The sequence below is a fragment of the Balaenoptera acutorostrata genome, chromosome 20 (genome assembly GCF_949987535.1).
Source record: "Balaenoptera acutorostrata chromosome 20, mBalAcu1.1, whole genome shotgun sequence".
Taxonomy (NCBI): Eukaryota; Metazoa; Chordata; class Mammalia; order Artiodactyla; family Balaenopteridae; genus Balaenoptera; species Balaenoptera acutorostrata.
In genome coordinates, this window is record NC_080083.1 from 5,874,628 (window position 1) to 5,888,725 (window position 14,098).

General features: G+C 42.3%; 1 protein-coding gene across 1 annotated transcript in view; it reads right to left on the reverse strand.

The window, feature by feature from the left end:
- Positions 1 to 14,098, reverse strand: part of DNAH9 (dynein axonemal heavy chain 9) — a 298,166-nt gene that overhangs the window by 240,153 nt on the left and 43,915 nt on the right. Inside the window, exons 13-17 of the mRNA XM_057536174.1 lie at positions 12,192 to 12,447; positions 11,252 to 11,493; positions 5,348 to 5,483; positions 1,474 to 1,670; positions 955 to 1,379 (exon numbers count right to left, since the gene is read on the reverse strand). Coding sequence (XP_057392157.1) covers positions 955 to 1,379; positions 1,474 to 1,670; positions 5,348 to 5,483; positions 11,252 to 11,493; positions 12,192 to 12,447 — 1,256 coding nt within the window. The remainder of the gene's footprint in view (positions 1 to 954; positions 1,380 to 1,473; positions 1,671 to 5,347; positions 5,484 to 11,251; positions 11,494 to 12,191; positions 12,448 to 14,098) is intronic.

Here is a 14,098-nt window from a genome sequence, read left to right on the forward strand (position 1 = left end):
CACTGCTTCCCTTTCTTGCCTCTCAAGTGTGGGAAACTGGCTGCTGCTTCTTAAACAACACTTGGAAAGCCCTGTTTGAAACATCCCAAAATGATTTCCTGCGGGTTTCCTAGAGTGGAGAACCATCACCCTTGCAAAGTCTCAGAATTTGTTTGTACATAGATGCATTCTCGACTTGGCTGTCTCCCATCCACATCACTGAGCAGCAAGCAAGACCAGCACCAAACTCTGGGGAGGGCTCCCCTGCGGCATCAGCTAATGCACCAAAGACTGACCACTGACCAGAGGGACATGGCACTCCATACGATTCTGTGGGGAGGGGCTGGGAGCTGAGATTCTGCCTGTGGCAGACGTGAGAGGACAAGGCTAAGGTGAAGTGACTGGGAGACTATTAACCAACCTGATTATTTATCTAGAGGTTGGTGCTCTGGCTTAGAGAGCCTGGTGCTGGGCTGGGTGGTCTAGGTCTATGGTGGAACAGACAGTTTCAAATCCAATCTGTCACACAGCTAGAGTGGCACTGGCAGGCATCAGGGGTGTGTAGATTTAGGGGCTTCTGTGCCTCACAGCTGGATAATCTGAGACAAGGAGTAAGTGGGAGAAATAAAATCTAAGAGGCCCATTAGACCCCCTCTGCTTCTCAGGCTTAAAGAGATTTCACAGTCAGAGCTGTGAAGGGAGGTTAGATCTGCTATTATTGTCTCTAACATTATTTACCACTTACTGAGTGCCTTTCGCACACTGGGCACCAAATGGAAAACGAACCAGAAAGAGGCCAGGCCTGATGAACAAATGAGAGGGCAGGACTAACGTTACTGCTGGTGTCCAAAAGCCTGGAACCTCCAAGCAGCTGTTTTAATTTTTAATTTAACCAAGAATCTATGGAGGAAAATGTGAAGAAGATTAAAACCATGGTGTTCCTGACAGCCCGGGAAGCTAGCAGGACCGTGTTACCTGTGAGTGACGTAGTCCACAAGGTGCTGTTTGAACATAAGGCTCCACTTTTTAATTATATTCAGCAGAGACGTTTTAAAGGGCCGCACATCAATCTTCATCCAGCTGTCAAACACCTGGATGGGCTCCAGCCTGCACACGTCTTCATGGAGCTTTTCGTAGCAGTCGATCTGCGCTTTGAACTGATGGAGCAGGGGCGGGTTCTCTGGAATGCCGTCCTCAGCATGGGCTTCCATCTCCTCTGCTGTGGGCATGTGCCCATATAGCAGAAACTGGCTCAGGGCCTCCTTCCGGTCCTCCAGGTAGAGGTAGGAATACTGGCTGAGGGTGCGCCGATAGCCGCAGCAGAGGGTCATCATGCCCCGCATCCGCCCCATCAGCTCGCCCCGCATGCCTGCCAGATCAGGCATGGCCTCCAAGTCAACCTAGGGGAGCAAGACAAAAGCAGGCGGGTGACACCAGCACTTCACAGGGGGCTCCAGATCTGATGGGAGGGCAGGATGCTTGCAGATCCAGTACCTGATAGTGGGGAGAGCCGTTTTGAGGGGAAAGCCGTGGAACCAAGGACGATATCCTAAAAATGCTGGTGATGAGACCCTCAACAATGTCGTAGAAGCCACCCTTCACTCCAGGCTCCAGAGACGGACAGAAAACCAATTCTGGGATGGCTAAGCTCAGTTGTGCTTCAAATATCGGGGTGAGTCCTGCCTTACATTCTGAAAAACAAGGAAAACAGAAGAGAATGGGTAACGTAGGCAAAATGCAATACTGTTTTAAAAGCACCCAGAGCATTTCTTTCCTTTAATGAGCTGTTTGGGTATAAGAAAATGGAAATGTAAAATTTGCTAACACCCCAGGAAAGGTGAGGGTGGCGGTCCTGCAGTGTTTATTGAGAGGGGAACCACTGACATTTGGAACAGGCTAATTCTTGTGCAGGGCCATCCTGGGCATTGCGGGACATTTACTCTCCTTGTCCTCAGAGAGCACGTCCTAGTGACTGATCAACCCAAGCCAGTCCCCTTCCACATCCCCAAACACCTCCTGGGAGGCACTACAGCCTCTGATTGAGAAGAGGTTGATTTTGCAAAGCCAGTTTCTTGGAAGCAGCTGATTTCTTCCTGTGCACAAACCAGGCCATTCCCCATTGGCAGCCACTAGGGGAACAAGGGTGTGCTTGTCCAAGGTCGTGTAGGCGTGAAAAAAAAAGTCACAATCCTATCCCTTTTGCTCCTTTTCTGTAAAAACAGAACTTATTTTAATTCTGTAGTCCTGTAGTGATAAGATTTTTTAAAACAGTATAAATGATTAACAAACCCCTGATTACTTGCTAGACTAACTTGCCTTGTTAAATTTAAATCAAAACATAATATGGAACAAGATGTTCCAAGTACAAGATAAATGCTTAGACTATTAATAACCATTTATTTTCATATATTTTTTTGATTGTAAAAGTATTTAGGAAACTGCTGCGTGCTGGACATCACGGGCAGTGGAGACTACTCATGGAAATCCATTATCCTTTCTTCCCTGGAAATAGAGATATAAGTGGGCGGGCTTGCAGTTAGGTGTGGCAACGTGATTCCCTCACCAGTGGGATGTGGGAAGAGGTGCCACTTCTGGGCTGCGATCCACGAGGCAGCAGGCGGCCTCCTCTGTGCTCTCTTTGCCCTCCCACAGGCTGGAGCCGGGATGCAGCAGTGACCCGGCTCAACCATGGAAATGAAGACCAGGCCCTAGAAAGTGGTGGAACCACAGGACGGAAGGAACTTGCAACTAACCTGGAGTGCTCGCTTTGGACTAGAACCCGGGGGACAGACTTCCATATCCTTTAAGCCACATTATTGATGGAGTTTTTCTTACCACTGCTTAGCCATTCTCCCTAACTAAAAAACTGTGGGACCCTCAAAGATATGTAAGACTAAGGCTTTGCCTTCAAGACTGTAAGGATGAGAAATCTGCATTACTGGACTCAGGAGTGTCCCATCCAGTGCATATTGAGCTTAAGGAAGTGCAAGTTTACCAATATCACAGTAACTATATTATTATTATGGAGTAATGTTTTAAAAAATCAGTAAAATTATGCTTTGCATATGTACTTATGATATATTCTGCATTCCTACATGCATTAGATACTTATAATTTAATAGGTTGGGTTGCATATAGTTTAAAGGATTTAAAAGACTTTCAAGAACATGTTACTATAAGAGATTTTGCCCTATGTGCCGACATAAGAACTGAATCCCTATGTTAGATGCAATGGCAACATAGTTACTGTACAAGTCGGATGGTCCTGGCGGTTCCACGCCCCTGGTACAAGCAAATCGTTTTAAGAGTTGAGAAGAGGAAGAGTGCTTCTGGATAGAGTGGGTAGCATTTAACCCAGGCAGGGTGTGGATTCTGAGAGATGGCTGGGACGCCAGCCCAAGCCATGGGAATGGTATTGGTTTGACCAAACACGAGAAGTGGAAATGGTAAGGTGGACCAGGGGAATAAAGTTGTCCACCTGGGCTATGGCAAAGGGTCATGGTGATTTTCCTCTTAGAGGCCACTCTCTTTAGGCTCCTTCACCTTGCCTTGGTAACCAGCGCCTTTTAATTTTATCTATAGCTCCTCTGCTCAGGCAGCCACTAGGTCCAGCTCCTGCCCATTCTATTTTGTGAAGGAAATGTATTCCCTTTCCCCCCATTTCCATGGAGGGAAGGTGACTTTGGCTACCATCCCGTCCCCATCCTCTTGCTCCCACGCTCTCCTCCTCGTGAGAGGAGGACAAGTGACACATCGGACAGCCCAGATCAGGAGAGCTGGATAGACACTGGCCTAGGGTGAGTCCTTTATGCAGTGCCTGCACTCAGGTGTGGCTGGGGCATCTTCCTAGATCTTCTAGAGGAGGGCTGAGTGACGGGACCCCCAACCTCCAATATCAGAGGAGGTTTGGTCAGTTCACTAAGATGAGCACCATTGGCGCTGGTCCCTATGAACCAGTTTTCCAGTCTCGGTGCCTGTGTTTGATGCCCCAGGTTCTAGAAGGTGACCTCCCACCTGTTGACTATGCCAGAGCCCACTTCCTGCTTCTGTATCTCCTTGATTTGGAGCCCCTTGCACCATGAAAGCAAAGACCTTGCCTCTGACCTCAGTCACTCCACCTACCAGGACCATGGGGTGGGGGTGAGGGTGGGTGTGCCCATCTGAGCTACACCCAGCGCTGGCCTTGCTCCTCTCTGCATTGTCAACCTCTTGCATGGGCTGGATATCTGGACATGGGTCTCAGCCCACCTATTTTAACTCTGCATTTGATTTCTTTCCTTGGGTTGGGCTCAACGGACTAAGCTCTTATCTCACCTTCATCCTCACCTCATCCTTCACCCTCGCTGAGCTCCTCAGAATCTACCAGAATGTGAAAGGTGTAACTCAACTTTATTCCTGAACTCTTCTGCCCTTTCCATCCCGTCCCTTACTAACCAAGGTTAGCCTTTACTATACAATCTTTGACTCTGTGTATGGACCATAAATTCAAAGCCCTTGGCTATCTTTTAACAGCTTCAAAGAATGCCCATTGCCTCCTTGACATTCCTTTTCCTTCTAAAAGCTACCTCACCCCCAGCTTCTTGTCTGACTCTTTTTACACAGAAAAACTTGATTCTTCCATGTAAGCTGGCTACTACAACCTCCCTGTGTTCTCAAAAGGCCACAGAGATACAGTACATTCAGCTTGAAGGCAGGGAATGTCCCCTCCCACTGCCGTGAGTCAAGTCCAGGTGGAGCTGCTCCAGCTTACTCACTCCTCCTCACTTGAGCTTCATTTAGACTGAATTGGCTTTTGTATTTTTGCTTTTGCTATGGGCTTCACTATCTTAAAGCCTGATTTATCATCTGAGTTTTGAAGAGAGAGAAGTCTTTTATCGTTGAACAATTTATTTTATTTTATTTTAAAGGAATTCCTTTATTTTTATTATTTATTTATTTTTGGCTGTGTTGGGTCTTCGTTTCTGTGCAAGGGCTTTCTCTAGTTGTGGCGAGCGGGGGCCACTCTTCATCGCGGTGCGCGGGCCTCCCACTATCGCGGCCTCTCCCATTGCGGAGCACAGGCTCCAGACGCACAGGCTCAGTAGCTGTGGCTCACGGGCCCAGCTGCTCCGCGGCATGTGGGATCTTCCCAGACCAGGGCTCGAACCCGTGTCCCCCGCATTGGCAGGCAGATTCTCAACCACTGCGCCACCAGGGAAGCCCTATCGTTGAACAATTTAGAAACGCAATGCCTTTGTTATAATTCACAAAATGTTCACAATGCTTTGGGAAAAGTCACAGAGCACTCAATTGCACTTCACTGTAACTCAATAGATGCTATTACTGTTACCTTCCCAGTAATAAACCACATCCATAAGCCAGTAAATACCAGTATTTTCCAGGAGATACTTGAGGGAGCACTCAATGGCAAGAAAGAATCCATCCACCAACATATCATCGATGTAGTTAATGTAAGTCTTCCAAATACTGGAGGTTGGGTCTGCTGAGAAAAGACCCAGGTTTTCCTACAAAATAAAGAAGAATGGATATAAACCATGTTTAATAATATGGGAGGACGGGTCTTATTATCATTAATGGGAATGAAAAGAACACATGGAGAAAAATTGCACTGTTACGAAGAATTTTCTATTACAGGCAGACCTTGGAGATACTGCGGGTTTGGTTCCAGACCACTGCAATAAAGCCAGTATTGCAACAAAGTCAGTCACACGAAGTTTTTGGTTTCCCAGTGCATATACAAGTTATGCTTACACTATAATTTAGTCTATTAAGCGTGCAGCACTATGTCTAAAAAAAAGAATGTTCATACCTTAATTAAAAAATACTTTATTGCTAAAAAATGCTAACCATCATCTGAGCCTTCAGCAAGCCATAATGTTTCACAATAGTATCAAAGATCACTGATCACAGGTCACCGTAAAAGTATAACAAGAATGAAAGAGTTTGAAATACTGTGAGAGTTACCAAAAGGTGACAAAAAGAAAAATGGCATGAATAGACTTGTGATGCAGGGTTCAATTAAAAAAAAAAAAACAGAACAATGCAGTATCTGTGAATGAACAATAAAGCAAAGCACATTAAAATGAGGTACACCTGTACATGTGTAACAAAACCATTCTGTCTAATGGGTATAACCCTTGCTTGAAAGGAACACAAAGTTAACCCATGAAGGAAATGTGGTGCCTCATCCTCTCCCTGAGAAAGGAGGTTGGGGTCAGGTCACCTTCTCAGGAGGGATGCTGATGGATGCAATGTGTGCTTCATATATGCTGACTGATGGCTGTGGAGGAAGCTGCATCAGAGCAGAAGTCAGGGTGGGCAGAAAAAGGAACACTAACGGTAGAGAGCATTATAATTCAAGACATAAGAAATCTGGGGTTCAAGCAAGTAAAGCATTTCCTGGATAATCCTTAGAAATGAACTGGAGTGGATCCCACTCCTGGGCCTATATCTGGACAAAACTCTAATTCGAAAAGATATATGCATCCCTATGTCCATAGCAGCACTATTTACAATAGCCAACACATGGAAACAATCTAAATGTCCATCAACAGATGAATGGATAAAGAAGATGTGGTACATATATACAATGAAATATTACTCAGCCATAAAAAAGAATGAAATAATGCCATCTGCAGCAACATGGATGGACCTAGAGATTATCATACTAAGTGAAGTCAGTCAGAAAGAGAAAGACAAATACCATATGATATCACTTATATGTGGGATCTAAAATATGACACAAATGATTATATCTATGAAACAGGAAGAGATTCACAGACATAGAGAACAGACTTGTGGCTGCCAACTGGGAAGGGGGTGGCAGAGGGATAGATTGGGAGTTTGGGATAAACAGATGCAAGGTATTCTATATGGGATGGATGAACAGCAAGGTCCTACTGTATAGCACAGGGAATTATAATATCCTGTAATAAACCATAATGGAAAAGAATATGAAAAAGAATATATATATTAATATACATAACTGAATCACTTTGCTGTCCAGCAGAAATTAACACAACATTGTAAATCAACTATACTTCAATAAAATAAATTTAAAAAAAGAAATGAGCTGGAGTGTTTTGTTGTTGGCATTTAATATTAACTAAATACCTTTATCATACTGAGTGAATGAGAAAATGCACACACAGAGAGGAACGCACAGGCTTTCTCTCCCTCCTTTTACATGATACAGTCGCCGACCTAGTGGTATGGCAAGTACAGATGTCCCATTTACTCATCATTTTCATCATTCAGCCTTTTTACAGCAACTTTCCATTTATCTTACATCTTCAAAGAACGCAGTTACCACTTTGCAAAAGTAAATTTTCTAGGTGACTCACGCTTACCCCTTTAGGAAACACTGCCATATTGTAAATCTCATGATTCTGCTTTTAAATGTCAAAACTCTAAAATTTCTAAAGTGTATTACCTATACCTTTCCTTCCTAAGTAGATTAAAGATTTAATGAGAGTCCATCATCATGCAAATCATAACTCAGTGACAATCCAGAGTTGCTCTTAGGTGTTACTAAGATGTGTATGTCTGTTTGCTTCTAGTTTAGTTTTTATGACTGCCTTGTATAGTTTGTTTTATCTCTTTCCTACTGTCACCCTATCAATATAGCTATGTATACCTTTCACCTCAAATCTACTATGGTACAAGGAGCAAACGTGTCAGAATTTTCTGTAAACTAAGAAGAAATAGCCCAAGTTTCTGATCCTAGCCAAGACAGAGGAATGAGATTGGACTTTCCCTTTTGCTACAAACAGCTACAGAACGGGATACAAGAAATAATTATTTTGGGTAATTGGATGTGACCTCTAAGAGACGGGAAATATTCAAGGTGAGCTTCACAACTACCTGGCTTTCTCCCTAGAGGCACTTTCCAAACCATGGCATAGGAAAGTGGACCTCAATTAGAGCATCGTTCCTGCTGGGCAGAAAAGACAGAAATGGGGGTTTGGGACTGCTGAGCTTGCTGAGTCCTCTTGAATCTCTGACTGAGGATTAAGCTGTACATATTTAGGGCAAGATTCTGCAAGGCCTGGCAGAGAACAGTTACTGGGGGCTCTAAGCTGAATGGAGTTTGTGAAGGTCATATAGTGCTGGAAGATGTTTGTGTTCTATCAGAAATAATGAAAAGACCTCACAGCTAACCCAGGACTTCAGTTGATACCCCAGAAATGCAATGCTTTAGGATTAGAGCTCTATTCTAGAGCAAGGCCTCTTTAGACTCTCCCTAAGGAAGCTTAACATAAAGCTTCAACAGGATCAAGCTGACCCACCAGTGAGTTAACTGCCTGCCAAAACAAAACCACAAACTCTTTAAAGGGAAATAACATCCAGATTCTAAAGTGGCATCCAACATGACTAGAACATAATAAAAAATTACTAGACATGCAAAGAAGCAGGAAAATGTGACATTTAACTAAGAGAGAAAATAATCACTAAGAACAGACTCAGAAAATAGCTGCCATACCAATCCTGGAATGCCTATTCCTTCGACTTAATGTGACACAAAAATAAACTTTCTTCACATTAAAAAAAAGACTCAGAAAATAAAATAGATGTTGGAATTATTAGACAAGAATGTTGTAATTTGATTAACCACACCCCCCCCCCCAATTTGGTGAAAAACAGATTTAAAACCTCACAAACTCCAAGCAGGCTGAATATAAAGAAAATTTATTTAGGCACATCGTAGTTGAATGGGAAAAAATACAAAGAATTTATTTTAAAAGAATCTATTAAAAGGAGCCTGAGAAAAAAGGGGAACAAAGATACACAGTACACTGGCTTCTCATCAGAAACCTTGGAGGGTAGAAGACAATGAAATGACTTCTGAAAGGAAAATAGAACTGTCTACACTGAATTTTATATTCTGTGAAACTCTTCTTCAAAAACAAAGGTGAAATAAGGACATTTTCAGATAAACAAAAACTGAGAGACCGTGTCATCAGCAGACCTAAACTGCAAGGCATACTAAAGGAAGTTCTTCTGGCTGAAGAGAAATGACCATAGACGGTAACTTAGTTCTACAGAACTAAGAAAGGAAAAACAAATCTGGAAATGGTGACTATGTGGGTAAATACAAAACTCTATAAATATTTTCCCCAAAGCTTTTAAAACAAAAAATTATAATACTCTGTTGTGGGGTATATTATACACACACACATAAACACACATGCACACACACACACACACACACACATGCACACACACCAACACTATAAAAGATGGCTGGGCAGTTTGAATTGTTGCTAGGTTCCTATATTTCATGGGAAAACTCTAAGTAGACTGTGATTAGTTCAGGAGACCTACCAAAACTTAGAACAACCACTGCAAATGTGATGCAACAAGGAAAAGCTGAATGCCAATTGAGAAATGAAAACAGAATACTAGAAAATATACAATTAATAACAAGAAGGTGGGAAAGGAAGAGCAGAGGAACAAAAAAGAGATGAAGCCAATGGAAAACAAATAGCAAAACAGTGGTGCTAAATCCAACCATATCAGTAATTACATTAAGTGTAATGACCTAAACATTTCAATTAACAGGCAAAGTTGTAAGATGCAGAAAAGTAAGTTTCTACTATATGCTGTCTATAAGAGAAGAAATTTGAATCCAAAGAAGCAAATAGGTTGGATGTGAAAGGGTGGAAAAAGATGGACAATGCAAAAAGTAGGAATAGTGAATCTGGAAGAAAAGGCAATAGAATTATCAGAAAAAAAGGCTTCAAGACAAGGGAGTATTATTAGAAATAAATATAATTTCATAGTGATAAAATGGCCAATTCATCAGGAAGCTACAGTAATTATAAATGTGTTTGTACCTACGAACAGAGCTTCAAATGCTTGATGAAAAATCTGAAAGAACTAAAGGATAAAATAGACAAATCCAAAATCATAGGTGGAGATTTTAACATTCTAGCTTCAGTAACTGGTAGAACAAATAGACAAAAAAACTGAGAAATCATATAGACAATCTGAACAATACTATCAACCACTTTGAACTAATTGATATTTTATAGAACATCACACCCAACAATGGAAGAATAAACATATTGTCAATCGCACAAGGAACATCCAATAACATAGACCACATTCTAGGTCATAGAACAAGATTTGATGAATTCTAAACAACTGAAATCTTACAGAGTATTTTCTCTGCCTATAAGGGAATTAAACTAGATATCAATTTCATTAAGCTATCCAGAGACGACCTAAATATGTGGAAATTAAACAACATACTTCTAAACAACCACTGAGTTAAAGAACAAATCACAAGAGAAAAATAATTAAAACTGAATGATAATGAAAATGAGGCAGATCAAATCTGTGATTGCAACTGAAGCACTGCTAAGAGGGAAATTTATATCATCAAATGCTTGCATTAGAAAGAAAGGGTTGAAATCAATACTCTAAGTTTCAACCCTTATAGGCTAGACAAAAAGGAGAAGCAAATTAACCCCAAATTAACTAGAAAGAAATGATGAAGAACAGAAATTAATAAGCTAGAAAACAGATAAAGAAAATTTAAAAGGTCAAAAGTACAACATTTTATTGTGTTTCAACCCACAAAAAACCCAAAGATAACAACTATGATTCATGACTGACCCTGTGCATGAGATCAACCCAGGAGAATTGCCCCATGGCTACTTCAGTAGGGCTGGAGCTGGTGGCCATTTATAGCTCTTTTCCCTCGTCTAGTCTTGGATGATGAGACACACGGTTGCCCTGATCACAACGCAGGGCAGAGCCTTCCTGCATGAAGGGCAGCACTCTGCATTTTTCCTTCTCTTTACCCAGTGCATCATGTGTGATGTGCATGAGTGTGATGACACCACAGTCATCTTGCGTATCTCCAGGCTCTGTAGAGCTAGGTTATGAGGATGATGCTGCAGGGCCACACTAGGTTGTGTGGACGAGTCCGGGGTGGTTAGTGCAGTGGATAAATTAGGATTCTGTCCTTGGCATCCCCTTCTACCCCCTAGGGGTTTGGTGCGGGATGTTAAGTCGTGTGACGACTAAGTGGTGTCACTATTAAGATCGTATTAACTTTGACACACTGATACCAGAATGTGACTTGACATGCTCCCCATCCATTAGTTTTAGCTCTTTTGCTATCAGTTTTAACTTCTATCCCTGACTGCAGAAGACACAGCATCTATTGATTGTTCTAATTTCCAAATCACTTCTAGCACTCAAACACACTTCTTGATGCTTTCCCTGTACTGGTGGTATGTGTGTCTGAGAGGCTGGTTATTACCTGCACAAGGGCATGAATCTTAAGGCCAGATTCTTTGATAAGACTGTAATACTTTTCCATTCTATCATGCTGATCATCCATAGAGAGAAGGCATTCCTTTTTCCCATCTTTTCTCTTAAACATTGGTGACACCCATGTTTTCATGATGTTCTGAATCTCTTCCACGTTGTCTTTCGTTTTCTGAACTCTTTGTTCAAGATCATGAATATTATTGGTGATCTGAATGACATAATCCCAAATGCCTGTTCCCCAAAAGAGATAGAATTAATTGAAATTGCTTACAGTGGTAGAGCGAAAGGTCTGGTTGCTATGAAACACAGGGATTTAATACCTGTGGGTTTTATAAGACTTTTCTGCACAGGTTAGTTTGTAATCATCAGAGCCTTTTCCTTCCTAGTTGTAACAAAAAGCCACCCCTTACCATGACCCTGGTTATGGACCTTGGTTATGAGTTCTTTGAAGGTAGGGGTCACGTCCCCTATATTTCATATTCTCCTCACAGTCCTGCACATGGTGCGCTGTACATGTTAATCAATCAATGAAAGTTTATTGAATTGCGCTGGAGGATACAAGAAAAGTAAATGCATAGTTCCCTCATTTAAGATGTTTATGGTCCAGTTAAGAAAAGTAAGTAACAATGATAATGTAGTAAAAATCCTCCTCCATGGAGTGCCCAGTATATGCTGGAGACTGTGGCAGAGTTCATGAAAATTCCCCAGAGCGTGGCAGCAAAGCTGTCTAAACCTCCCAGGCACGCAGAGGAGGCGGAAGAGGGACCCCGTTCCTCCTTGTCTTCTCTACTTTGGGCGCATATCTGAGAGGACAGACTCATGCTTCAAACCCAAATCAGATTAACCGGGGAATGAAGTGAGGTTCTACCAACTTTATTAGAATCTTGACTGCCAACCTTTTCCCCAGACCCCAGGTGGTCTCCTGTTACCTTCTGTTTTCCAGCTCAGAGTCTCCTCTGCAGCTCTCAGGCAGAGATCGATATTTTGCAGCTCTTCCTGCACTAATGGAAATTCCACCTCTAGCAGAGTTTTCATAACCTTGTTGTACCAATTTGCCATCAACTCCAATTTAGCCACAAGCTGCCGATAGAATTCCCTGGAGGAGAACATGGCTGCTGCTGTCTCAGGGATGTGCGTCATCTGCTGGGGTTGAAGATAACTCACTTCTTTCAGCACGGAAATCAGCTGGAGAAAAGAAGCGACATAAGTGGCTGCAGTTCCATGGCAGCGAACAGCAGCCGCATCGATCAGGACTGGGAAACCCCAGGGGCCCAAGGGCCTTCTGGGTCCTTTCTCCACTTCTGCTCCTACTGGTTCCTTGAATCTTCTGAGAAGGAAAATTGAGTATTAGGCAAAAGGAAGATGATCAGGAAGCACCAAGGTTTACTGAATCTGTAAATCACAAACACAGAGCAAGGAGAGGAAAAGCTGAGAAAGAAGACACCAGTGAGAGCAGGGGAGGGCGCTCTGCCTCGATGCTTTTGGGCACGTGCATGATGAAAACAGTAGGCTCCTGATGGCTGAGCCAAGTCCCGTGGAGGGGTGGTCAGGGGAAGGAGGAGGGTCACCTGGTCTGGGCCACCCACATGCATGTGGAGCCTCAAATTCAGACTCCCGGTGTCCCTGCCCAATGAGGTCAGACACACAGTCACAGACACTGGCAGGGTTGAGAGGAGATGCCTGCTGTACAACTTTAATTATTAAATATAATCATTTGAAATATCCCTTAATTTCTGTAACTCTTTGCTGGCATGTCTCTGTGCTTTGATATACTAGGAGGTTGGGAAATAGAAGTCACGCAGGCCTCTCTGAAATTCCGGGGGCAGAAGGAAAAAGCCAAGCAGATGTGGTCCCGTGAAAAAACAGAGAGGTCTCTGGTGGGGTTTCCAGACACCCTGTTCTTCATCCCTTGCTTGATGAAGGGACTGATATATATATATATAGTTACGGATGACAAAACGCTTACCAAGCCATAGGTTCTCCTCACACCACCCCCTCCACTGCCACCCCCCACCTCCATATCAAGACAACTGGGCTCCCAACTCTCCTTCCAGTGGCTCTGGGCCAGCTCTTCGTTGCTGCCCAGACAACCCTACTCAGGGTTAAGACAAATGCTAATCCTTTAGCAGGGAAATGACCTTAGCCTCCGAGTTTATATTGAAATAAGCTCAAGATAGATATTAAAAATTTGAATGTAAAAAATGAAAACAAAAAATGAAAAAAATGTGGACCATTTATATAATATTGAAGTAGAGAAGGCCATTCCAAATGTACAACCAGAAAATAAAAGATAAAATTTATATGCATAAAATATCATACACATAATAAAATGCCACATTCAACAGATAAAAATATTTGCAGCAGATTTCTTAATATCTGACAGATATTTCACAAATAGTCTGACAAATTCACAGGAAAAGAGAGCACTTTCACTCAAAAGTGGGCAACGGATATGAATAAGCAATTCATAGGAGAAGAAAGATATATGTCCAATGAACACATGAAAAACTTTCTACTTTACTAGTGGTCAAATAAATGCAAATTAAAACCATATTGAGATATTACATATTTTTTGGTTCAACAGGTTAGAAGTGATTTGAAGAAATGAATGATATCTTGCTGGCAGGAGAATGCCTGAGTTACATCTTTCTGAAGAACAAATTGATAAAATACACTAAAACTCTCAAAATGTGAGCACCCTTTAGCCCAGCAATCCCCTTTCTAGGCATTTATCCCAAAGAAATACGGTTGCAATAATAACTAAAGATGCTTATTGTAGCATTATTTATACCATATTTTATCCAACTATAAGATGCCATTAATGGTAAGATTCAGT